This window comes from Dendrobates tinctorius, unplaced genomic scaffold (assembly GCF_039654945.1).
Source record: "Dendrobates tinctorius isolate UK_male_01 unplaced genomic scaffold, ASM3965494v1 ptg000232l, whole genome shotgun sequence".
Classification (NCBI taxonomy): Eukaryota; Metazoa; Chordata; class Amphibia; order Anura; family Dendrobatidae; genus Dendrobates; species Dendrobates tinctorius.
The window spans coordinates 17,149,349-17,174,373 of record NW_027361899.1 but is presented as its reverse complement, the minus strand read 5'-3'; the positions used below and the strand labels follow the sequence as shown (position 1 = coordinate 17,174,373).

At 42.4% G+C, this 25,025-nt stretch overlaps 1 protein-coding gene across 2 annotated transcripts in view; it reads left to right on the top strand.

Moving 5' to 3' along the window:
* XDH (xanthine dehydrogenase) overlaps positions 1-25,025 on the top strand; it is a 71,200-nt gene that overhangs the window by 5,242 nt on the left and 40,933 nt on the right. Inside the window, exons 2-13 of one of the 2 annotated variants that reach the window (XM_073556365.1) lie at positions 5,892-5,949; positions 7,695-7,791; positions 8,134-8,242; positions 9,793-9,919; positions 10,581-10,642; positions 13,305-13,367; positions 13,615-13,677; positions 17,537-17,623; positions 18,451-18,592; positions 22,887-22,979; positions 23,055-23,206; positions 23,642-23,735. In XM_073556365.1, the coding sequence (XP_073412466.1) occupies positions 5,892-5,949; positions 7,695-7,791; positions 8,134-8,242; positions 9,793-9,919; positions 10,581-10,642; positions 13,305-13,367; positions 13,615-13,677; positions 17,537-17,623; positions 18,451-18,592; positions 22,887-22,979; positions 23,055-23,206; positions 23,642-23,735 (1,147 nt within the window). Of the gene's footprint in view, positions 1-5,891; positions 5,950-7,694; positions 7,792-8,133; positions 8,243-9,792; positions 9,920-10,580; positions 10,643-13,304; positions 13,368-13,614; positions 13,678-17,534; positions 17,628-18,450; positions 18,593-22,886; positions 22,980-23,054; positions 23,207-23,641; positions 23,736-25,025 lie in introns of those variants that run through there. The other variant, XM_073556366.1, reaches the window with a different exon arrangement.

Genomic DNA, 25,025 nt, shown 5'->3' with positions numbered 1-25,025 from the left:
CATCATATTATACATTAAAAGCAAATAGCTCAATTTCGCTATTTAAACCATTTGGGATCAGAGTATTTAATTCAAATATCCATTTACTTTCTACCCTGGACATTTGATGGATAAAGTTACCTTTCCTAATGCTTCTTTTAACAATTTGAATCCCTGTCACCTTAGTGTCTCTTAAAGAGCCCCCATGATGTATACGGTAATGGTTAGAGAGGGGGTGACCTGTGAATTTCTTACAAATATTTCGTAGATGTTCCCCAATTCTGACATTTAGGGGACGTATTGTTCGTCCTATATATAATTTATCACATGGACATGTGATACAATATATCACCCCCTTCGTGTCACAGGTGATGAAATCACGAATCTGAATCTCCATAGACTTATTCACAATGGATATTTGTTCCTTGCTGCCTAATTTTCTGCAAGATGCACATTTTTTACAGGGAAAAAAACTATTTAATTGCTGATGTAGATGAGAATTGGGGCCTGGTGCTGATCTAGAAATAGAAGGGGCTACCAGGTTACCCAAATTGTTTGCCCTTCTAAAGATAAACCTGGGGCGAGCTGGCAGAACTTCCCCTATGGTTTTATCATTTTTCAAAATACCCCAGTGTTTATTTACAATTTTTCTGAGAATTTGACTATTTGAATAGTCTTCATAGACGATATTGTTTTTATTTGGTCTGGTGGGCCTACTCTTTTAACTGATTTTATTGATGAATAAAATTGTTATTTTTTAAAATTCACTGCAACTACTAGTCTCATGGAGATTAACTTTTTAGACCTAAAAATCTTTATTGAGGATAACACTATCCAGACACAACTATTTCATAAACCCACTGACTCAAACAATTACATTTCATTAGAAAGCTGCCATCTCCCAAGTTGGCTTCTCAACATTCCAAAGAGCCAATTTATACGGGCTCATAGGAACTGCTCTAAGTCACAGGACTATCTAGCTGAAGCTGAAACTCTAATTAAAAAATTGTGCCAAAAAGGATATGATACCCAATCCCTGCGAGCCACCAGGGAACACATTGGGAACATACCGAGGGAACAATTCCTTAGTCATAAAATAAAAAATAAAGAAAATTCCATTATAGATGATATAATTCAAATAGTCAAATTCTCAGAAAAATTGTAAATAAACACTGGGGTATTTTGAAAAATGATAAAACCATAGGGGAAGTTCTGCCAGCTCGCCCCAGGTTTATCTTTAGAAGGGCAAACAATTTGGGTAACCTGGTAGCCCCTTCTATTTCTAGATCAGCACCAGGCCCCAATTCTCATCTACATCAGCAATTAAATGGTTTTTTTCCCTGCAAAAAATGTGCATCTTGCAGAAAATTAGGCAGCAAGGAACAAATCTCCATTGTGAATAAGTCTATGGAGATTCAGATTCGTGATTTCATCACCTGTGACACGAAGGGGGTGATATATTGTATCACATGTCCATGTGATAAATTATATATAGGATGAACGATACGTCCCCTCAATGTCAGAATTGGGGAACAGCTACGAAATATTTGTAAGAAATTCACAGGTCACCCCCTCTCTAACCATTACCTTATACATCATGGGGGCTCTTTAAGAGACACTAAGGTGACTGGGATTCAAATTGTTAAAAGAAGCATTAGGAAAGGTAACTTTATCCATCAAATGTCCAGGGTAGAAAGTAAATGGATATTTGAATTAAATACTCTGATCCCAAATGGTTTAAATAGCGAAATTGAGCTATTTGCTTTTAATGTATAATATGATGTTTGTTACTGGAGGCTATATACTGGAGGTTATATAAGGGTTACTCTAGTCTCAGGGGGCCATCCCTGAAGAAGGAATCAGTGAATTCCGCAACGCGTAGGATTTGCCATTGCATTCTGGCCCCTTCAGCGCCTCATAGCGCTCTTTTGCCTGTCACGTGACCTTCCACGTGACTGTGACGTCACGCAAGGTCCTTCAGCGTTTTCGGACCTTGCAGGCCTGCTTTTGCAAGCGGCGGCTGGTACCTCTACAGCCTGCCGATACATACCTCCAGCTGCACGCCAGTCACCGGCCGGGACGGCGGCATGCTAGGAGGTAGCACCCCTAGCTCCAGTAACTTTTACATCGCTGTGTCAGGGAGTATCTTTGGGTAGGACCTGGACATCTATTTGTCTTCTGAAGACTCTTTTCCATGCTGGCCAGTTTTAGTTCCAGTAAAGGTAACAGATCTCTGCATAAGATATCTCCTTTCAATCTTGGGTTTTTAACCAGGACACATTTAATTAGCGCAAGTTTATACAAGGTTTATTTATGATTATGTTTATGGAGACAATTTGAGTGGTGTGTTGTCCTAATACTTGCTGCTTTGTGCTCTGTGGTTGTACGCTTTAGCGCCATTGGTATATATATACATATATATATTTGCCTAATATACAAAGGAAATGTGTCATTTTCAACTTTAGCCCATTTAGAGATTATTTAACCCCCTAGTAATCAAGCCAATTTTTACAATTCTGACCACGGTCACTTTCAGGTTATAGCTCTGGAACGCTTCAATTTATCCCACTGATTCTGAGACTGTTTTTTTTGTGGCATATTGTACTTCATGTTAGTGGTAAAATTTATTTGATAAGACTTGTGTTTATTTATGAAAAAATGGAAATTTGGCAAAAATGTTGCAATTTTCAAACTTTTAAATTTTGTGCCCTTAAATCAGAGGGTCATGTGACACAAAATAGTTATTCTAATTTCTGTATTGTAGAATAGGAAAATATTGTTACTTTATATACTGTTTCAGTTTAGAGGGAATCGCTAGGGAACTGGTTTTGGAAATCTCTATATTCAGCACCAGTGATGTGTCTGGTTACAATGTAGCACAGATAAACAGGAACAGCACAAATGTATCCCCGTCCTGCCCTGGCAGCAGAACTGAGAACTGAGTAGTTTTAGGTTTATACAGGTCTTCAGCCTCTAAATGTCAATATTGCATGTTCCAAATTCATTGAAAGCAAACAGAGACCTTGGACAGTGAGGAATCGATACAGAAAGGACATTAGAAAGTTATCAGAAATGCCATGGTTAGGCTTAGTATTAAGTAATCTCTTCTGTGTTGTGAAGGGGCAGATCAGGAAGGAAAGATTATTCATTGTGAGCCAATTATAAGGGCTCTTATATCTGATAGATAGGGCTCAGGCAAATGGCTGTATAAATCGGACCTAGATCGAACCGCAGTGCACGGACTGGCCGGAAGCTTTCCCAACCCGAGCATGACAACTGCATAGACACCCATGGAGCTATCACACTCAGGTCGGGCAGCCAGCCAGTCCGTGCACTGCGGTCCGATCTCAGTCCAATTTATATGGCCATCTGACTGCGCCCTTAGACTGTGCAGGACCCTCAGTAGTGGCTACAGACAGAAAAGGGTCACCGTGCAAGAGCAAAATTTGGACTCTTAGCAGCCCAATAGAGCCTCATAATGCACAATATCACCTGTTTTGGAGGTAGACGTGGGCCCCCTTACCTCTGGGGCCCTTGTGCGGCTGCCCGGGCTGCACATATGGTATGTCTGTCCCTGTTAATCACAAATTAGCATAAAATGTACAGAATCCTTTGTGCAGAACCACTGGGGATAGGAGATGGCAGTGTCACTCTGCTAGTATTCAAGTAGCTTGCTTGGGCCAGTAGATGACTTCAGTTAACAGATGTTTTCATGTCTCAAGGAAGCTGTAAATCCACAAAAATAAAGACATTGTGTTTTAACAAGACATTTCGGCTTTCGCCTCCAGAAAGATATTTTGCAGAAGCCCTATTTTAATTGTGCACTTATTTAAAGTGGTTGTCCCGTACCTAAATATGTATATGTCTTCAGTATCAGTTCGGTGGGGATTTGAACCCCCAATGATGAGATCTTCTCTGGTCTTGCTGCAGCCAGATATACGCAGAACAGTACAGCGCCATACTCTGGGTAGTGGCTGCTTTCAGTACTGCAGCTTAGCCCCTATAGAAGTGAATGTGATCTGAGCTGCAGTGTATACAGTGTACGGAGCTGCTCTTTTTCTAGCTTTGTACAGTGTGACTATACGGCCGCAGTGGGAACGGTAAACTCCAATCTAAGGATAGATCGTCAATGTATATGTCCCCTGGACAACCCCTTTAAGTCGGAATTTATTGATTTTACATAGATGTTACCCAAATGTTAAGAAGGGTGGAACAGGCATAAAGTACTGCGGGCAATGAAATCTGGGCCAAGCATGTTTGCCAATGTCAAGTTTAATAAGTGCATCTCCTTGAGGTGGTCATTTAATATGTTACGTATTGTACAGTTCCTCTTTCAAACCTTCTTTTTACGGTTTTGTATTTTTAAGAATTTCACCTTGAATGCCTTCTACTTTAGTTACATTCAGAGCTGCATTTAGCATTCTGCAGTCCTATCTCACTGATGCACCTTGCTGGTTCATTATCGGTGCAAAGCCTAGTGTATTTTGGGAGTTGTAGTGCTTGCGCTATTTTCTATATACTAAACCTCCTTTAACCCTTTCCCACTGCAGCCAATTTTCATTTTTGCACTTTTGTTTTTCCTCTCCTTCTATAGAGTCATAACTTTTTTTATTTTTCCACCGAAGAGGGTTTTATTTTGCAGGATAATCTGTAATTTTGAATTACACAATTCATTTTTACTAAATAATGTACTGAAAAAAGGTGAAAAGAGTTCCAAGTGCAGTAAAATTTTGAAAAGAAAAACAACGCAAATACACTTTTTTAAAAAAAAATTTTTGATGGCGTTTATTGTGCAGTAAAAATGACCTGGCAATAGGATTCTTTAAGTCAGTATGATTATGGAGATACTAAACCTGTATAGTTTTTGGGTTTTTTTAAGTGGGGAATTTATTTTTCTAATAAGAAAAGTTTGTTTTCATGTCATAATTTTTGTCCTTTTTTATTTTTCTTTTGACAGAGCTCTGTAAATGTTTGTCTCAGGGAGTTTAATTGATACCACTTTGTGGTACATGCGATAGTTTGATTGCTTCTTATTGCACTTTTTAGGGAGGTATGATGATCGAGAAACTGCATTTCAATTTTTTTTTTTGACAGTCCTGCAGGTTATTTAATTTTATATTTTGATACATGTGACATTTACAAATGCAGCAATACTTTATATGATTTTTTTTTATTTAAAGGGGGTAATTTAAATTTTGATTTCACTTTATTGTTTCACAAGCTAGTCGCTAGTTTCAGTACTTTTCTAAGCCCAGGGTCAGACTTGCGAGAAACTCGCACGAGTCTTGCGTCTCAATACCCGGCACTGCCGCCGTCACTCAGGACCGGAATGTGCGGCTGCACGTATTTCTATGCAGCCGAGCGCTCCGTTCCCAAGTGCCGCGTATTGAGACGCGAGACTCGTCTGAGTTTCTCGCAAGTGTGACCCCAGCCTAAGGGAGATTGTGTCTTCTTTTTTCTAAACTGATTTATGCCCACAGAACACTTCCGAGTTCAGGTGAGCCTTGATGTGGTCATAAATGAACTGAGAGGAGCTCAAAAAGACAGATAAAAGAGTTAAAAGCTCACTGTATGAATAACCTCACTGACGGATTCTGAAGTGAATTTAAACAGGGAATCAAAGAGCCTGTAAAAGCCAAACTGCAAACTTTTTTAAAGAATTTCAGCTGAGGAAATTATTTTTAGCCCAAATTACATGGACTTAAGAAAGAAAATGCCCTCATCCTTTAATGTACCCGTGCCATCATGTGTATGACCAGCAGGTGGCATATATACATCCCTTTTATCCCTATGTATCCCATATATCCCTCTTTTATGAAAGTTTCACTGTTTTCTGCAAGTTTTGAGTCTTGGAATTTTACCTGTTGAAATATTGTCTTTGTACATTTCTTCTTTTTATTTTTTTTTTGCAGGTTATCGAGAAAAATGCGGATCCTAAAATGACATTATTAACTTATCTTCGAAGGAAATGTATCCACATTACGTGTATATTTGGGGTTTTACATATATATGGAGGAACTAGGGGGGGAATTATGAAATTTGCAGAGCCCACGTGTTAGCCTATAAACAGTTTTGCTGCAGAGAGCGTCTCTAGTTTTGGAGATGGACCCCAAAATCTGCGACCCCCGATTCATCATCTTTGCGCCTTTTTTTTCTAGATTAAAAATGGTTATAATAGTAACTTTTATGTTTGCACCTTATTTTAAATTTACCTTTATTTGGCTTCTTTGTTTTTTTTTTTTGCCATCATGTAGGTTTCCTTATCCAGATGTTTTAGCCTAATTCATCATTTGCAACTTTTTGAAATATCTCAAAACGTTTGAGCTTTTGTTCTGTGGCAAAGAACAAAATCCATTCCACATTTTAAAGTATAATGGAACATTTTTTTTCGAAAAAGGTGTAAAAGACAAAAACGAGCATATTTGATTTTGCGCAAAAATCTATCAATCTCTGCGTGCTCCGTTTTGAAGAATTTGCCGCAAAGAACGACAACGAATGACACAAGACAAAACAGTAATAAGTCACGCAATTGATGAATCGGGGCTTGTCTGTTACATCGATGTTGATTTCAGTGGGTACCGTGTAATACTTAATTTCTCCTGTGGGGGTGCTGTGGAAAAATGAAACACTTACAAATTCTCCTACAGATTACGGGTGATTTATTGGGGCTTTATGCCTTTCTGGCAGTGTCCAACTTGTCATTTATTTTCTTCCAAGAGCCATAACTTCTTTTTTAAGTTTTGCCTCCTCATAGCCATATAGGGGCTTTTTTTTGTGTGACAACTTTAGGTTTTAAATGACCCCATTCATTTTACCATATAATGTATTGAAAATCGAGGGAAAAAAAAATTCTAGTGCGGTGAAATGGTAAAAAAAAAATTCCTCCATTGTTTTTTGGGATTATATTTTTATGGCCTGTGCGAATGCAGCATTACTGAACGTGTCTAATATGTTTTTTGTTTTAAAATTTTTGGGGAAATGTGTGAAATATACATATTTTTTGTTGGTGAGTTTTTTTTTGTGTGCCGTCGAGCAGTCGTTCTTGCCTTATGCCATTTAGTAGCAGATGCTATGTTTTGATTGCTTTATTACCATTCTTTGGGGAGGTGAGGCGATGGAAAAACATCAATTTTGGCATTTTTTTTTCCTTTACAGAATTTATCTTATGGGTTAAATATTTTTACAATTTGATAGTTTGGACGATTACAGAAGCGTCTATATCGAATATGTTTATTTTTATTTGTTTTTTAAAATGGGGGGGGGGAGAGGTATATTTTGAAGGGTACCAGTGCAGCTCTTGAGCCCCTCCACATAGTGATGGCACAATACTGCTGCAAATGTACATCATGCATCACCGAGGGGTTAAATGGACTATGTTTATTTATATAATACTGATAGGACATAAAAGTATCAGATCTGTGGGGGTCTGACGCCCGGCACCCCCAAAAGTCAACTGTTTTAGCACTTAGGACCCTCAGATGTAAACATTGGACTGACTGCATATGTTACCCATAGCAACCAATCACAGCAAAGCTTTCATTTCACAAGAGCAGCTTAAGAAATGAAAGCTGAGCTCTGATTGGTTGCTAGGGGCAACAAAGGCCTACTTTACTTTAGGCAGCTTAAGGAAGCTAAATATTTCCAGAATAAGAGGCGCCAATATTTTTACATGGGTTTAATTCATCTTATTATCACCTTAACATCGTCCTCCACAGTGGGGTTAACCGGGACGAAGCTGGGCTGTGGGGAAGGAGGCTGCGGAGCCTGCACCGTGATGATCTCCAGGTTCTGCGTATTCCAGCAGAAGATCCTGTATCCTTTCACCTAATATGGAGGCAGAGCTCGCTTTATTGATTATTTTTTAATTACATTGCAAAAAATGGTCCATGTAGGTTTCAGGCAAATTTCCTTAGAGCTCCTTCCTGCGCGCAGCCGTTCCTTCCTAACAATCCCCCGTTTTCTTCCAGGTCCATATTGTAGCGAAGGTTGTGTTGAATTGCGCTGTCGTCCCTGTTTGTGCACATTCTTAAGTGGAGCTGCAGCGTAAAGCATGGGGGACAGACCTAAAAGCAGTGTTACAATATTAAAAATAGTCATCCTTGTATGAAAAATATTCTGTTTAACGGTGACATCCTATACCCCATCCATCATAAGACACTACGCTGTGAACGCCTGCCTTGCTCCCATCTGTTCTCTGAACTGTGCAGCAGTCACCACGGTGGAAGGGATCGGCAGCACGAAAACAAGGCTGCACCCCATTCAGGTGAGCAGAGCGCCTGCAATCATTGTAAAGATTTGTCCGCGACATATTCCCAATCTAGGTCCTCATTTTAGGATCGAGCATACAGCAAAGAGGGAGCGGTGCTGGAGCACGCCATCACTGCCCTCCATAATCAGGAAAATCAGCATGACACCATGATAAATATAATCTTTATTTTTATATAGCGCTAACATATTCCGCAGCGCTTTACAGTTTGCACACATTATCATCACTGTCCCCAATGGTGCTCACAATCTAAATTCCCTATCAGTATGTCTTTGGAATGTGGGAGGAAACCGGAGAACCCGGAGGAAACCCATGCAAACACGGGGAGAACATGCAACTCCTTGCAGATGTTGTCCTTGGTGGGATTCGAACCCAGGACTCCAGCGCTGCAATGCTGCAATGTTAACCACTGAGCCACCGTAGGGTTAATGTGACCGTATGATAGAGACAACCATAGTCACCCCCAAAAAATGACATCTACAGTGACTCCATAATATCAGTTATAATAATCCAATAATAATGACAGTGATCACATGATAAAGAAAAACAGAGTGACCCCATAATAAGAAACTAGTGACCCTATAAGACCTCATAGTAAAAGCAGCCACAAATGTGATAGAGCAAGCAACAGGGACCCCATAATAACACCTCAGTGGTCCTATAAAAATGAAAACCACAGTGACCCCATACTAAAGAACCAGATTGACACTGTAATACAGCCACACCATAATAAAGAACACCACGTAATAAAGAGCCACCCATAGTAAAGAGAGCCACACTGACCCCATAATAATAACAGCCACAGTGACTCATTAATAATGACATCTACTGCACACTGAGCCCATAATAATAACAGCCACAGTGACCCCATAAAAAGACCAGCCACAGTAATTGCATAATAGCAACATCTACACTGACCCCATAATATTGACAATGACCTCATATTAGTGACTGCACCAGTGACCCCATAATAATGGCATCTACAGTGACCACATAATTACTGCAACAGTGACCCTATAATAATGGCATTTATTGTGATCGTGTAATAAAGACACCTCAGACTCCATATTAGTGACAGCCACAGTGACCCCACAATAGACGGTCACATAATAAAGTCACCGCAGTGACCCCTTAACAGGCAGTTTGTAGCCCGAGGAGGAGATTTAGACACTGTTTTCAGCTACTATCTATGGGTCCCCCACAAGAGTCAGCATCAGGCCCCCCAGAGTCCCCCTAACACGGCATTTAACCCCTTCTCCACTGCAGCCCGCAGCTATGGAGCCTGACACCATTAGTGTCACACGCCACCGGGGCTTGTGACTGCGGAATGGCTCACATGGCTTCAGACTAAGGGTCCACAGGGATTTTTAGTTGCACAATTATGGTAAAATTGCCAAAATCTGGGAGGTAATTCTTGTGACTGAAACATGGATGAAGTTAAGTAGGCTGCAATAATTGTGACGGTGACATGATAAGAAGTCACTGTAGCCATTCGGAAGACTTAGTAGCCGTGATCATAATTTTCTGACTTATTTTTCCCACTGCAGGAAAGAATAGCGAAGAGTCACGGTTCACAATGCGGGTTCTGCACGCCCGGGATTGTCATGTCTCTGTACGCGTTACTGCGCAATACACCGCAGCCCGGCATGGAGGAGATAGAAGACGCTTTCCAAGGTGCCACGATACCGGATAGTGTGAGACTTGCAATAGCTCATAGCAGCACAGAGTATTTCAGGAGAGACATGTGCTCATCTGGTAGGGGGACAGTCCCCTGTCAATTTATGTGATGTTAATGAGGATGGGTCAGTGTCATGATGTGAAGAAAGATGGTGGTGGAGGGGTTGAAACAAGTGGGAGGTCAATGATGGAAAAGATGGAGCAGTGTTCCCAGCAGCACAGAGTATGTCAGAAGAGGTGTGTGTGTGTGTGATGATCTTGTGTTGGGACGTTTCATGATGTAGGCATAGATCTTCAAAAGGTGAGAAATTGAAACATTATACAATAAGTAGGTTTTATGTGCACAAGGTTGGAGAACTTCTTAAAGGGGGCTTCTAGGATCACAAAATCAGGACAGCTTTCTTGCAAAGCAAACAGCGCCACTCGTGTCCACAGGTTGCGTGCGGTATTGCAGTTCTGCTTTATCTATTTCACCGGAACAGAGCTGCAGATTCAATCTGCAATCTGTCGACAGGTGTGACACTGTTTCTGGAAAAAAAGCAAACAAGATTTTTTTTTTTAACCCTGGACAACCCCTTTAACCTGGGACTGGATACAAACTGATTCACATTAGTCATACACCAGAACAGGATCTAATGTCTGACCATCCCCACAACAGGTAATCTGTGCCGTTGTACGGGATATCGACCTATTCTGCAGGGATTCAGGACATTTGCCAAAGTGAGTACCCCAATCATTGCCTGGAGGATATGACTGGTAACGTATTCCTGACTACTCTCATTATCCTTGATGCTACTGTGATTAAAATGGCAATAAAACAATCCCATTCTCTCAGAGACTTTAATTTTACCTTCTCTTCCCTCTTGAGCAATAGATTTGGGAAAGGGGGCAAAGGTTAGGATGTTGGTCATTTGCAGGATGGGAAGTAGAGACCTCCCCCCTTTCTGATACCTTGTCCTTTTAGTTTTTAATTTATTTATTTTTTACTTTAATGCTTTTATTTGGGGATAAAAATCATGTTTGCAATTGGTCTTTATTAAAAATGTTACATCATTTGACTTCTGGTTCTTCGCTTTACTGGCATATTGCTGGTTGCAGAATGAGTTAACCAAGAATGCGTCAGTGAGCCCATTCTGTCCAGAGAGTTTGCAACTTTTTTTTTAACCAAAGTTTGGCTCAATTTTCATAAGAACTGAGGTGTTCAGAAAAAGACAGATAACAGTTATAAAATCCCACAATAAGCTCACTGAAGGACTCTCGGCTAACTGATTCTGCAGCCAGCAATTACAGTGCAATACAAAGGCTATAGAAAGCAAATAAGGCAAAAATTTTAATGAACCCTTAACGCAAAAAAACACTTTTAGCCCAACAAACATGCATTGAAGTTAAAAAAGGTTTCCATATCATTAAGCCCCTTCTACTTTATACTAATTAGAAGGTGGTGTTCAAAGTGGACATTCCCTTATTGGACTCAATAACTCATCTATGTTTAAAACAGACACGTGCATTGCGATAAAAAAAATCGGTTTGCACTCTGACCAGTGTTAGTCAATGATTGTGTTCATCTGTGATTTTTTTCTCAGCTCAGATCAGACTGCGGAAAAAAATTGCAGCATGCTCTGAGTGGCTGTGTATATCGGACAAGACTCGCCAATTCAAGTCAATGGGTGCAAGAAAAAAAAAAATTGCACAACACACGGACCATACGTATGCCGTGCGATTCTTATACACCCATCTCATAGGAAACCTGATATTTCATCAGCTGAGTAGAGTAAATTCACAGCGTGAACCTTCAGAATACAATAGAAGAGGAAAATATAATAAAAAAATGTTATGGGGTTCCCCCTTATTATTTTTATCCAGCTAAGGGAAAGCCAACAGCTGGGGGTTGATATTTATAGTTTGGGATGGGGGTAATAAACATGGAGTTTCCCAGGCTATTAATATCAGCCCCCAGCTGTTTACTTAGCCTTTACTGGTTATTAAAAAGGGGTCCCCCCAAAAACTCATGTGAGTTTCACCTCTATAATTAATAACCAACAAAAGCTAGCCTATAGCCTAGGAAGAGGCCATGGATATTGGCCCCCTCCCAGACTAAGAACATCAGCCCTCAGCCGCCCCAGAAATGGTTCATCCATTAGATGTGCCAATTCTGGCACTTACTCTCCACTCTTCCTACTTGCCCTGGTGCAGTGGCAAGTGGGGTAATAGTATTGGGTTTGATGTCAGGTTTGTATTGGCAGTTGACATCAAGCCCATGGGTTAGTAATAAGAGGCGTTTTTAAGACACCATCATTACTAACCTCATAGTCAAATGTAATAAAGACACAGACAAATTAAAGTCCTTTATTTGAAATAAAAACTCCCTGACTTTATTTTACCCATTTACTAATATCCCCCCCAAAAAATAAAAAAAACAAAGACCTCTTCTCCTGTCCGCCGATAATCCATTTCATCTATAAACTCCAGTTATCTTACTGACGTCTGCGTTCAACACTGAAGCTGCATTCGCATGAGCAGCCCAGTGTCTCCTGGTTGCCAGGCTGAGTGGTCGCATTTTATGGGGCCGCTCAGCAAAGCAACCAGACGTACCCGAGTTGGTCTCATCGTGGTAAAAATGGATTATCGTAGGACAGGTGAGGATGTCTTTGGATTTTAATTTTTCTTTGGATATTAATAAATGGGTAAAAAAGGGTCGGGGAGTTTTTACTTAAAATAAAGAACGTTACTCGGTCTCTGTCTTTATTACATTTTATTATGGGGTTAGTAATGGGGTTGTCTTATAGACGCCTCTCCTACTAACCCGTGGGCTTGATGTCAGCTGACATTCCAAAGCCGACCAGGGCAAGTGGAAAAAGCAGAGGCTTAGCGCCAGAATTGGTGCATCTAATGGATGCGCCATTTCTGGTGCCGCTGAGGGCTGCTGTTCTTAGTCTAGAAGGGGCCAATATCCATGGACGCTTCCTTGGCTATTAATATCAGGCCGCAGCTGTCTGCCTAGCCTCTGCGGATTATTAATCATAGGGGCGACCCCAAGCAATTTTACACATGTGCATTCATGTCATATATATGTCATTCGGATGCTAGGTGAGAAAAATCGCATTGTACTTGTGTGACACTCGTCCTACGTTTCAGAAACATCGGACCGATTTTATTTACGCTGTAGAGTGTGAGCCCTAAAAAGGAGGAAAATGTATTCATGCCCCTGTTGCAGTTAGGCCAACTCATTCCTGTCCCGTCTCTACCAATTATGTCTAACCAAATCCTGGTATTTGGGGGATATTGGGACATTTATATCACCTGCGATGTCACGGCTTGTTTGTGCCCCCATGAATTATCTTATGTTCGTCCGGAGTTTTATAATGGAGTTTTATATTCTCAGGATGGGTGTTGTGGCAGAAAGACGGGAAATGGCTGCTGTATGGATAAAAAAGAGGAAAACACGGTAAGAATATTGTATTACCAATTGCTATAGGCATCAAATAAAAGTGCCATGAGGCATCCAAATGAACTACCCATATAACGGTAGCATGCAACGCCCAGGTAGTAGTGCCATATAGTGGTGCACAAATATCAACGCCATAAGGTGTCCAAATATCAGTGCTGATATAACAGTGCAGTGCTCAAAAACAGTGTCATAAAATAGTACCATGCAGTGCTCAAATATCAGAGCTACACCATTATATTCTCAGGATGGATGTTGTGGCAGAAAATCAGAGAATGGCTGCTGTGTGGATGGAAAAGAGGAAAAAAAGGTAAGACATAGTCACAGTGTTACATTATGTCCTAGGAAACAAATAACAGTGCCATAAACTGCCCATATAACTGGCATGCAGTGCCCAAAAAATAGTTATACATCGTAACAAGTCTAAATGCCATGCAATCTCGAAATATCAGTGCTAAAATACTAAATCAATACAGTGCCCCATAAACAGTAGCACATACACTGGATAAATAATAGTGCTATACAGTGCTCAAAAAAATTAGTTACATAAAAGGCCCAAATAACAACGCCATACACTGCACAAAGAGTAATACCATATATTGCATAAATAATAGCAACGCAAACGGCTAAAAAAAATCACAATAACTGTGCCATAAAGGGCCCAAATAATACCATACAGTTCCCAAAGAATAATTCCATACAGTGCCCAAATAAAAGTGCCATACATCAATAAAATAGCAATGTCATATACTTCTGAAATAACAGTCATGCAGTTCACAAATTATAGTTCCATACTGTGCCCAAATAGCAATACTATACCCTCCACAAATACCAGTGCAACCAGGAGCCAAAAAGTACTGAAATACCATTTATGAACATTACACCAACTACAGTGCCGTAAAGTGGAGAAATCCTACAGAAAATGCACAGAAAAAATATCTCAGCAATTCTTTCTAAAATCTTTGATCCTATTCTGTTTTATATTACACTTTAGACTGAAAAATCTTAAAAAAAAAAATAAATCTAATCTGTGTGTCCTAGGAGATCAGCTATGGCCCCTGCCATCACCTGCACTCTCCCCTGTCTGGCTACTACAAAGCTAGCTGCAGCAGAAGCCTCTCCCCTCTTTTCTAGAACTCAGAGATTGTTCAGACACACCCCATAGCTATATCCCACCCCTAGTCCAGCAGCCTGACATACAGCCATCAACATTATCAGTGACGTGAGTGCCTCTACTGTCATTTGTGAATTAGACAAATGATGGAAGACGGAAACTCCCTCGACTTGGTCTTCTCTCGGCTTTGTGCAGTGGATGATTTTGCAAACTCCCCTCTCCCGCTCTCTGACCACAATCTTCTTTAATTCTCTATCAAGAACTGCCAGGCTGCTCAGGTCACCCCCACTGTCCATACTTATAGAAACATACAGGCCATTAACACCCAGAAACTTATGAAGAACTTGCAGTCTTCATTGGCCCCTATCTCCTCCCTCTCATGTCCGGATTCTGCATTGAAGCATTACAATGAAACACTTCAAAGTGCCCTGGATGAATTTGCACCCCCTATAAATAGAACACCACAATGCAGACAGCGACAACCCTGGCACACCCTGCAAACACGTTTCCTGCAGCGGGGCTCCAGGTGCGCCAAACGTCTGTGGAGAAAATCCAATCTACACGAAGATTTCATCCATTATAAGTTTATGCTTCGAACATACACCACTGCCCTTCACCTCTCCAAACAAACCTATTTCAACACCCTCATCACCTCACTGTCCAATAACCCGAAACGTCTCTTTGACACTTTTCATTCTCTACTCAACCCAAGAGTACAGGCCCCAACCACGGAGCTCCGAGCTGACGATCTGGCCAATTACTTCAAAGAAAAAATTGACCAGATTCGACAGGAAATTATCTCCCAATCACCTCATACCATGCACTGTCCTCCATCCCCCACTGCATCTAGCTCACTCTCTGATTTTGAACCAGTCACAGAAGAAGTAAGCAGGCTCCTTGCATCTTCTCGCCCAACCACTTGCACCAGTGACCCATTTCCGTCACATCTCCTCCAGTCCCTTTCCCCTGCTGTCACCCCTCACCTAACTAAAATATTTAACCTCTCTCTCTCTTCTGGTATCTTTCCCTCCTCATTTAAGCATGCCATCATACATCCACTACTTAAAAAACCATCCCTCGACCAAAACTGTGCCGCTAACTATAGACCTGTCTCTAATCTTCCCTTCATCTCTAAACTCCTGGAACGCCTGGTCCACTCTCGTCTGATCCGCTATCTCTCTGATAACTCTCTTCTCGACCCTCTCCAATCCGGTTTCCGCTCTTTACACTCTACAGAAACTGCCCTCACTAAAGTCTCTAATGATCTACTAACAGCTAAATCAAATGGTCAATACTCCATGCTAATTCTCTTGGATCTCTCTGCAGCATTCGACACTGTGGATCATCAGCTCCTCCTCACTATGCTCCATTCCATTGGCCTCAAGGACACCGTTCTCTCCTGGTTCTCCTATCTCTCTGACCGCTCCTTTACTGTATCTTTTGCTGACTCCTCCTCCTCTCACCTTCCCCTTACTGTTGGGGTTCCTCAAGGATTGGTTCTAGGCCCCCTCCTCTTCTCCTTGTACACTGCCCCTATTGGTCAAACAATCAGTAGATTTGGTTTCCAGTACCATCTCTATGCTGATGACACCCAATTATACGCTTCTTCTCATGACCTCACGCCAGCCTTTCTAGAAAACACCGGCGATTGTCTAAACGCTGTGTCTAACATCATGTCCTCACTATATCTGAAACTGAACCTGTCAAAGACTGAACTCCTTGTGTTTCCTCCCTCTACTAATGTACCTATACCCGACATTGCCATTTCTGTGTGTGGTTCCACTATTACTCCCCAGCAACATGCCCGCTGTCTTGGGGTCATACTTGACTCCGAGCTTTCCTTCGCCCCCCACATTCGATCACTGGCTCGCTCTTGTCATCTGCACCTCAAAAATATCTCTAGAATTCAACCTTTTCTTACTTTTGACTTTGCAAAAACTCTTACTGTTTCTCTTATTCATTCTCGTCTTGACTATTGTAACTCTCTTCTAGTCGGTCTCCCTCTTACCAAACTTTCCCCCCTCCAATCTGTCTTGAATGCTGCAGCCAGGATCATATTCCTCACCAATCGTTACACCGATGCCTCTACCTTGTGCCAGTCATTACACTGGCTACCCATCCACTCCAGAATTCAGTATAAACTTATTACCCTCACCCACAAAGCCCTCCATGGCTCAGCACCACCCTACATCTCCTCCCTTGTTTCAGTAGACCACCCTACCCGCGCCCTCCGTTCTGCTGATGACCTGAGGTTAGCATCCTCAATAATCAGAACCTCCCACTCCCGTCTCCAAGACTTTACACGTGCCGCGCCAATTCTTTGGAATGCACTTCCCAGGTCAATACGATTAGTCCCCAATACCCACAATTTTAAGCGTGCCCTGAAAACGCATTTATTCAGACTGGCCTATCGCCTCAACACATTAACCTAATCTATCCCTGTGTGGCACAGCCAAAAGTTTTACCATAACCAGGTTCCCCGCATCATGTTCCCACATGCTTTATGCATCCATTAGCCCTCTGTGTCTGTACTGTTACACACTTAACATCATGGCTGGTCCAAACAATCAGGGCAACTGTTACCACCCACCTTTCGTGTCTCCCTTTTTTTCCTCATAGACTGTAAGCTTGCGAGCAGGGCCCTCATTCCTCTTGGTATCTGTTATAATCTATGTGATTATTGTTATGCTGTAATGTCTATTGTCTGTACAAATCCCCTCTGAAATGTAGAGTGCTGCGGAATATGTCGGCGCTATAGAAATAAAATTTATTATTATTAGACAAACCTGTTCACTTTTTGGCAGGGGGAGTGAATCTTATGCAAGATAAATACGAGTATATTTATATAGACTAATTAGGAAATAACTCCAAAATTTAGGGTGATGGTCCTCTCTATTATCAGCTTCAGATATTGTTGTCCACTGCTTGACCTTAGAGGCACTATCGGCCCTAACCCCAATGCTTGGGGGTCCTGTGCGCCCTCTAGTGGGCTGGGAATGTCTTGTAGAGATCGGGTCTGCAGCTGCTTCTAGATCATATCTTGTATTTCTTATAGACACCGTCATCTTCTGCTTTGATTGACCCATCCGACTTCAGACCCTTGGATCCAACACAAGAACCGATCTTCCCTCCAGAGTTACTGGCAGGTTCACCGCCTATGCTACAAGTTTCTTACCTTTTGGATAGATTTATATATAGTAACATTTTAAATATCATAGCATAATTATGTATTCACCTTGGAGATACTTACCTTTCATACTTCCATCCTCGGCTTTGCAGCAGCTTACTGACACTAGATGCTGTCCCTAATCCTATTCCTTCCTTCACAATTCGATCTGCTCTGAGGTTTGACAATCTATAAATTGTACCACAAATCATCTGCTAATCTGCTACCATTGTACATGAGTATGCCAGTCATGGGCCTCTACCATGTATAATACGGACCCGATTCATCATTTGCAATTTCTTGAAGTCATTTTTATTTTTTTTATTTGTCACTGATGGTTTTTGTGTCAAATTTTTCAAAATGGGGCAAGCGGTTCATAAATTTAGCACAATATCAAAATTGGTTTTTTTGTTTCTATCTTTAACCAGTTTTTATGACTTTTCAGCACCAAAAGTCAAACTTTTATAAAGTCCCTTACTTGTCTAAAAATGTGTCAGATTGAAAACTTACTCTGGAGGTGGGGAGAAAGTAAGGAGTGAAATTTGTAAAAAATGCAACATTTAGTAATAGTCGCATTTTATAAATCTTCTAAAACTTCCGGATAAGCAAAGTTGTTGACAAAAATAAAAAAAGACGTAAAAAAGAAATACCACTTAAAAATAATTCACAAATACTGAAGCCCCTAAAAAAGAGCAAATTACCCCAGAAAAGTGAAAAAAAAGCAATGCTGAATCGAGGCCTATGCGCTTTATAAGCTTCACCACTGCAATGACGAGCTGCTATCATATATGTTCTCTTTTCAGCTGTATCCGGGCGCATCTCAAAAGCAGATGGTATTTATTGGGGAAGATGTCACCTGGTATCAGCCCTCCAACCTCAAAGAGTTACTGAATCTAAAGGCTCAGTATCCTAATGCTAAACTGGTGGTGGGGAACACAGAAGTAGGTGAGGAGTGAGAGAATGTGCTCAGTATAGTTATGTAAGGGAACCGCTGGAAATCAATCTATGAGATAGGAAGAAATTTTATGTCCTCAGAGAAGTTGTTAAAGTCATAATTTATATTGGGGACTAAAATGAACACAGAAAAAATGCTCCTACTAGGGTAAAGTTGTGTCAAAGTTGATCCTGCACTGATCCAGAGTTACCTCCTGTATTATACTCCAGAGCTGCACTCACTATTCTGCTGGTGCAGTGACTGTGTACAGACATTACATTACTGATCCTGAGTTACATCCTGTATTATACTCCAGAGCTGCACTCACTATTCTGCTGGTGCAGTCACTGTGTACATACATTACTGATCCTGAGTTACATCCTGTATTATACTCCAGAGCTGCACACATTATTCTGCTGGTGCAGTCACTGTGTACAGACATTACATTACTGATCCTGAGTTACATCCTGTATTATACTCCAGAGCTGCACTCACTATTCTGCTGGTGCAGTCACTGTGTACATACATTACATTACTGATCCTGAGTTACATCCTGTATTATACTCCAGAGCTGCACTCACTATTCTGCTGGTGCAGTCACTGTGTACATACATTACATTACTGATCCTGAGTTACATCCTGTATTATACCCCAGAGCTGCACTCACTATTCTGCTGGTGAGTCACTGTGTACATACATTACATTACTGATCCTGAGTTACATCCTGTATTATACTCCAGAGCTGCACTCACTATTCTGCTGGTGCAGTCACTGTGTACAGACATTACATTACTGATCCTGAGTTACATCCTGTACTATACTCCAGAGCTGCACTCACTATTCTGCTGGTGCAGTCACTGTGTACATACATTACATTACTGATCCTGAGTTACATCCTGTATTATACCCCAGAGCTGCACTCACTATTCTGCTGGTGCAGTCATTGTGTACATGTGGCGCCCCTGAGGCTCAGTCGCCACAGAGGTACTGCACCTTCTCCTAAGGTGTAGTGCCCCACCGCCTAGGTAAGTTGGGAACTCCTTTCCACACTCCAACACTCGCACCCCACACAACAGGGTAGTTCTGCACAACCACATTGCGGCTCAGTGCTTAGAGAGTAGCAGAGCACCTCTGGTGGTTCCTTGCATGGGACACTGGATGTGCTGGGAGGTGGGTGGAGTTGAGATCCATATAAAAGGTTGGGAAGGTTTAGAATTACAGATCAGTCTAGAGGTCAGGCTGACAGGAATTCAGATCAGTCTGAGGAGTGGAGTCTGTAGGACAGTCAGTCAGGAGAGTCTGAGGACGGGTCCGAGGAGAAGGAGTGCTGCAGCTGCCTCAGTGACCTGAGCCAGCTGGCACGGGAAAGGAACAGAAGGAGAAAGACGTAGAACTGCAACCTAAGCTTCCATAAGAGAGAGAAGGATCAGTGCGGAACGAAGGAGTAGGAGAACAGAGAGGAGTTGTGGGTTGGAAGAGGAACCCTGCCTATAGGTTCTCAGCGCAAGGCCGGGGCCCGGTCCCCGAGGTTGTATGGACACTTATGGTTCTGCAGCAGACACCGGTGGAGAAGTTGGCTGTAAATGCACTACTCCCATCCAAGACTCGGGGCACAACAGCAACTGAAAAGAGAGCCAGGACTCCGGAGAAGGGAGTCCCCGAGAGAGGCTACAGCTGTCTGCCATATGAGTAGAGTTGTTAGGCACATCTGACAGGAGGAACTACAGAGTACCACGTTACTGGAGCTCTTCACACCTTAAGGCGCAATAGATGAGTCGTTCAGGACAGGTACATGTTGGCGGAGTGTTGGAGAGGAAAATCCTGACTTGCTCGGGAGGTTGATTGAGTCTCTGCCCCGGAGGACACGGCACGGAGGCAGGCACCAGTGTGTACCACGGACTGTGAGTAAAGCCTTGGAACTACGAGCCCTGGTGTCATCCATTCATTTGTGCGCCAACACCGTCTGCACCGTTATATCTGGGTACCAGCATTCCTCACACCGCCTGCGCCTATACACTGCCCTGGGGTTACAGCTTCACCTGTGGGGAGCTACACCATCTATGCTGCAACACACCATCAGCCCCAGCGGATCTGCACGCAGCGTTGGCTTAACATCTTGCTTGCCAAACACCACAGGTGGCGTCACGAACTATTAACTACATAGACATTTCGCCATTGACTTGGGCGCCCAGGGCCACGGACCGGGTCACCGCTGCTGTGACACATTCCCCCGACACCGGCCCGGTACCGAATACCCCACAGCTCTGGGAGGGCAACCCATACATACATTACATTACTGATCCTGAGTTACATCCTGTATTATCCTCCAGAGCTGCACTCACTATTCTGCTGGTGGAACAACTATGTACTTGTCCTTATCCTAAGTCAATGACAGATAGCTAATATCTTGTCTATATACAGTACAGACCAAAAGTTTTGGACACACCTTCTCATTCAAAGAGTTTTCTTTATTTTCATGACTATGAAAATTGTAGATTCACTCTGAAGGCATCAAAACTATGAATTACCACATGTGGAATTATATAATTAACAAAAAAGTGTGAAACAACTGAAAATATGTCTTATATTCTAGGTTCTTCAAAGTAGCCACCTTTTGCTTTGATTACTGCTTTGCACACTCTTGGCTTTCTCTTGATGAGCTTCAAGTGGTAGTCACCAGAAATGGTCTTCCAACAGTCTTGAAGGAGTTCCCAGAGATGCTTAGCACTTGTTGGCCCTTTTGCCTTTACTCTGCGGTCCAGCTCACCCCAAACCATCTCGATTGGGTTCAGGTCTGGTGACTGTGGAGGCCAGGTCATCTGGTGTAGCACCCCATCACTCTCCTTCTTGGTCACATAGCCCTTACACAGTTTGGAGGTGTGTTTGGGGTCATTGTCCTGTTGAAAAATAAATGATGGTCCAACTAAACGCAAACCGGATGGAATAGCATGCCGCTGCAAGATGCTGTGGTAGCCATGCTGGTTCAGTATGCCTTCAATTTTGAGTAAATCCCCAACAGTGTCACCAGCAAAGCACTCCCACACCATCACACCTCCTCCTCCATGCTTCACGGTGGGAACCAGGCATGTAGAGTCCATCCGTTCACCTTTTCTGCGTTGCACAAAGACACTGTGGTTGGAACCAAAGATCTCAAATTTGGACTCATCAGACCAAAGCACAGATTTCCACTGGTCTAATGTCCATTCCTTGTGTTCTTTAGCCCAAACAAGTCTCTTCTGCTTGTTGCCTGTCCTTAGCAGTGGTTTCCTAGCAGCTATTTTACCATGAAGGCCTGCTGCACAAAGTCTCCTCTTAACAGTTGTTGTAGAGATGTGTCTGCTGCTAGAACTCTTGTGTGGCATTGACCTGGTCTCTAATCTGAGCTGCTGTTAACCTGCGATTTCTGAGGCTGGTGACTCGGATGAACTTATCCTCCGCAGCAGAGGTGACTCTTGGTCTTCCTTTCCTGGGGCGGTCCTCATGTGAGCCAGTTTCTTTGTAGCGCTTGATAGTTTTTGCCACTGCACTTGGGGACACTTTTACAGTTTTCCCAATTTTTTGGACTGACTGACCTTCATTTCTTAAAGTAATGATGGCCACTCGTTTTTCTTTGCTTAGCTGCTTTTTTCTTGCCATAATACAAATTCTAACAGTCTATTCAGTAGGACTATCAGCTGTGTATCCACCAGACTTCTGCACAACACAACTGATGGTCCCAACCCCATTTATAAGGCAAGAAATCCCACTTATTAAACCTGACAGGGCACACATGTGAAGTGAAAACCATTTCCGGTGACTACCTCTTGAAGCTCATCAAGAGAATGCCAAGAGTGTGCAAAGCAGTAATCAAAGCAAAAGGTGGCTACTTTGAAGAACCTAGAATATAAGACATATTTTCAGTTGTTTCACACTTTTTTGTTAATTCTATAATTCCACATGTGGTAATTCATAGTTTTGATGCCTTCAGAGTGAATCTACAATTTTCATAGTCATGAAAATAAAGAAAACTCTTTGAATGAGAAGGTGTGTCCAAACTTTTGGTCTGTACTGTATAAATGTAGATAAACCTGTAATTATTGATTTTCTCACTACACATAACATTGTGGGTTATGGATAATTTAGTGGCAAATTGCACAATTGTTACAGAAAGGTTGAGCTTGATGGAGCGAGATCTGTTTTCAACCTATGTAACTGTAAATCATAGAGACTGTCAGCAGGTTGGCTTTTGTCTTGCATACTTATATAACTGATGTAGACTTTGTTTTGTTTTTTGAAGATTCCTTATTTCTCATTGTCATTTTGTAGGTATTGAAATGAAATTTAAGAACATGTTGTACCCGGTCATCATCGCCCCGAGTTCGGTTGCAGAATTAAACGCAGTTGAGCAGACTGAAGAAGGTGAGATGCGGCGATCAGCGATTAGCTGATCCTACGATTGTGTCTCTATCATTCAGCCAATCCATCCGTTCTTAGGGATCCGTTTTGGAGCTGCCTGCACTTTGGCCACCCTTGGTGATGTCCTCCACAAAGCGGTATCAGACCTTCCCCCATATAAGACAGAAGTGTTCCGGGCGGTGCTGGAGCAGCTGAGATGGTTTGCAGGACAACAGATCCGTAATGTGGCTGTAAGGACGACTCCCTGTATGTGTGTCCCCCAATATGATGTGATTGGACTTTCAAAAACTTAGATCAGTCGATCTTCTCCATTCACAACCAGAGCTGCATTCAAAAATCTGCCAGCCTACTACTTGGTACCTGTCAGCACATCTCTAGTAGACTGGCAGAGTATACACAGGACAGGCCTAGATAGGTCCTGATGCAATTTCGCCTACAGTACTCGGTTGCCATTTTTCATACATGGGCACTTGGATCCCCTCAGTGACCGTGATCTGGAAGAAACTACAACCTATAAATATGATGTAAAGCCACTGTATGTATGAGCGTATATACTAATACCGTGTCTATAAACGCTACTCTAAAATCATTCTCAAACTACAGCCATAGGGGAATGGACTTGGAGGTCCGAGGCTGTAATTACCTGCTATCTCCTACTCTTCCAGGCCATTGGTGGAAATATCATGACAGCCAGTCCCATATCTGACCTGAATCCAGTCTTCATGGCTAGTGGCAGCAAACTGCATATAATCTCCGAAGGTAAGAAAAAGAGATCTCTAATTTATGGTCACAGTGCAGCATGGATAACAGTATGGACACAACCTCATTTACATTGTACTACTAAAATATGACGCAGGGAGTGCTATGTGCATGGTGGGCCCCTACAATCCCAAGATGATGAAATTTATTGTATAACCTGTAACAACTCTGCCTGCAGCCACCACTAGAGCGAGCTCACTAATAGAGCCTAATTATTAAGTTCTTTGGATACACTGTACGTAGTGAGTTCCCACTAGCGACGACTGTGGGATTACATAGAGATACATGAAACAATTCTGTCTGCAGTCACCACTAGGAGGAGCACTCTGCATACAGAGATACATGATACGATTCTGTCTGCAGTCACCACTAGGGGGAGCTCCCTGCATATAGAGATTCATGATAAGATGCTATCTGCAGCCACCTCTAGAGGGAGCTCCCTATATACAGAGATACATGATTACATCCTGTCTGCAGCCACCACTAGGGGGGGGCTCCCTGTATACAGAGATACATGATTACATCCTGTCTGCAGCCACCTCTAGAGGGAGCTCCCTGTATACAGAGATACATGATTACATCCTGTCTGCAGCCACCACTAGGGGGGGGCTCCCTGTATACAGAGAAAAATGATAAGAACCTGTCTGCAGTCACCACTAGGGAGAGCTCCCTGTATGCAGAGATACATGATAAGATTCTGTCTGCAGCCACCACTAGGGGGAGCTCCCTGTATACAGAGATACATGATAAGATTGTGTGCAGTCACCACCAGGGGGAGCTCTCTGTATACAGAGATACATGATAAGATTCTGTCTGCAGCCACCATTAGGGGGAGCTCCCGGTATACAGAGATACATGATAAGATTGTGTGCAGTCACCACCAGGGGGAGCTCTCTGTATACAGAGATACATGATAAGATTCTGTCTGCAGCCACCACTAGGGGGAGCTCCCTGTATACAGAGATACATGATAAGATTGTGTGCAGTCACCACCAGGGGGAGCTCTCTGTATACAGAGATACATGATAAGATTCTGTCTGCAGCCACCATTAGGGGGAGCTCCCGGTATACAGAGATACATGATAAGATTGTGTGCAGTCACCACCAGGGGGAGCTCCCTGTATACAGAGATACATAAGATTCTGTGTGCAGCCACCACCAGGGGGAGCTCCCTGTATACAGAGATACATGATAAGATCCTGTCTGCAGTCACCACCAGGGGGAGCTCCCTGTATACAGAGATACATAAGATTCTGTGTGCAGCCACCACCAGGGGGAGCTCCCTGTATA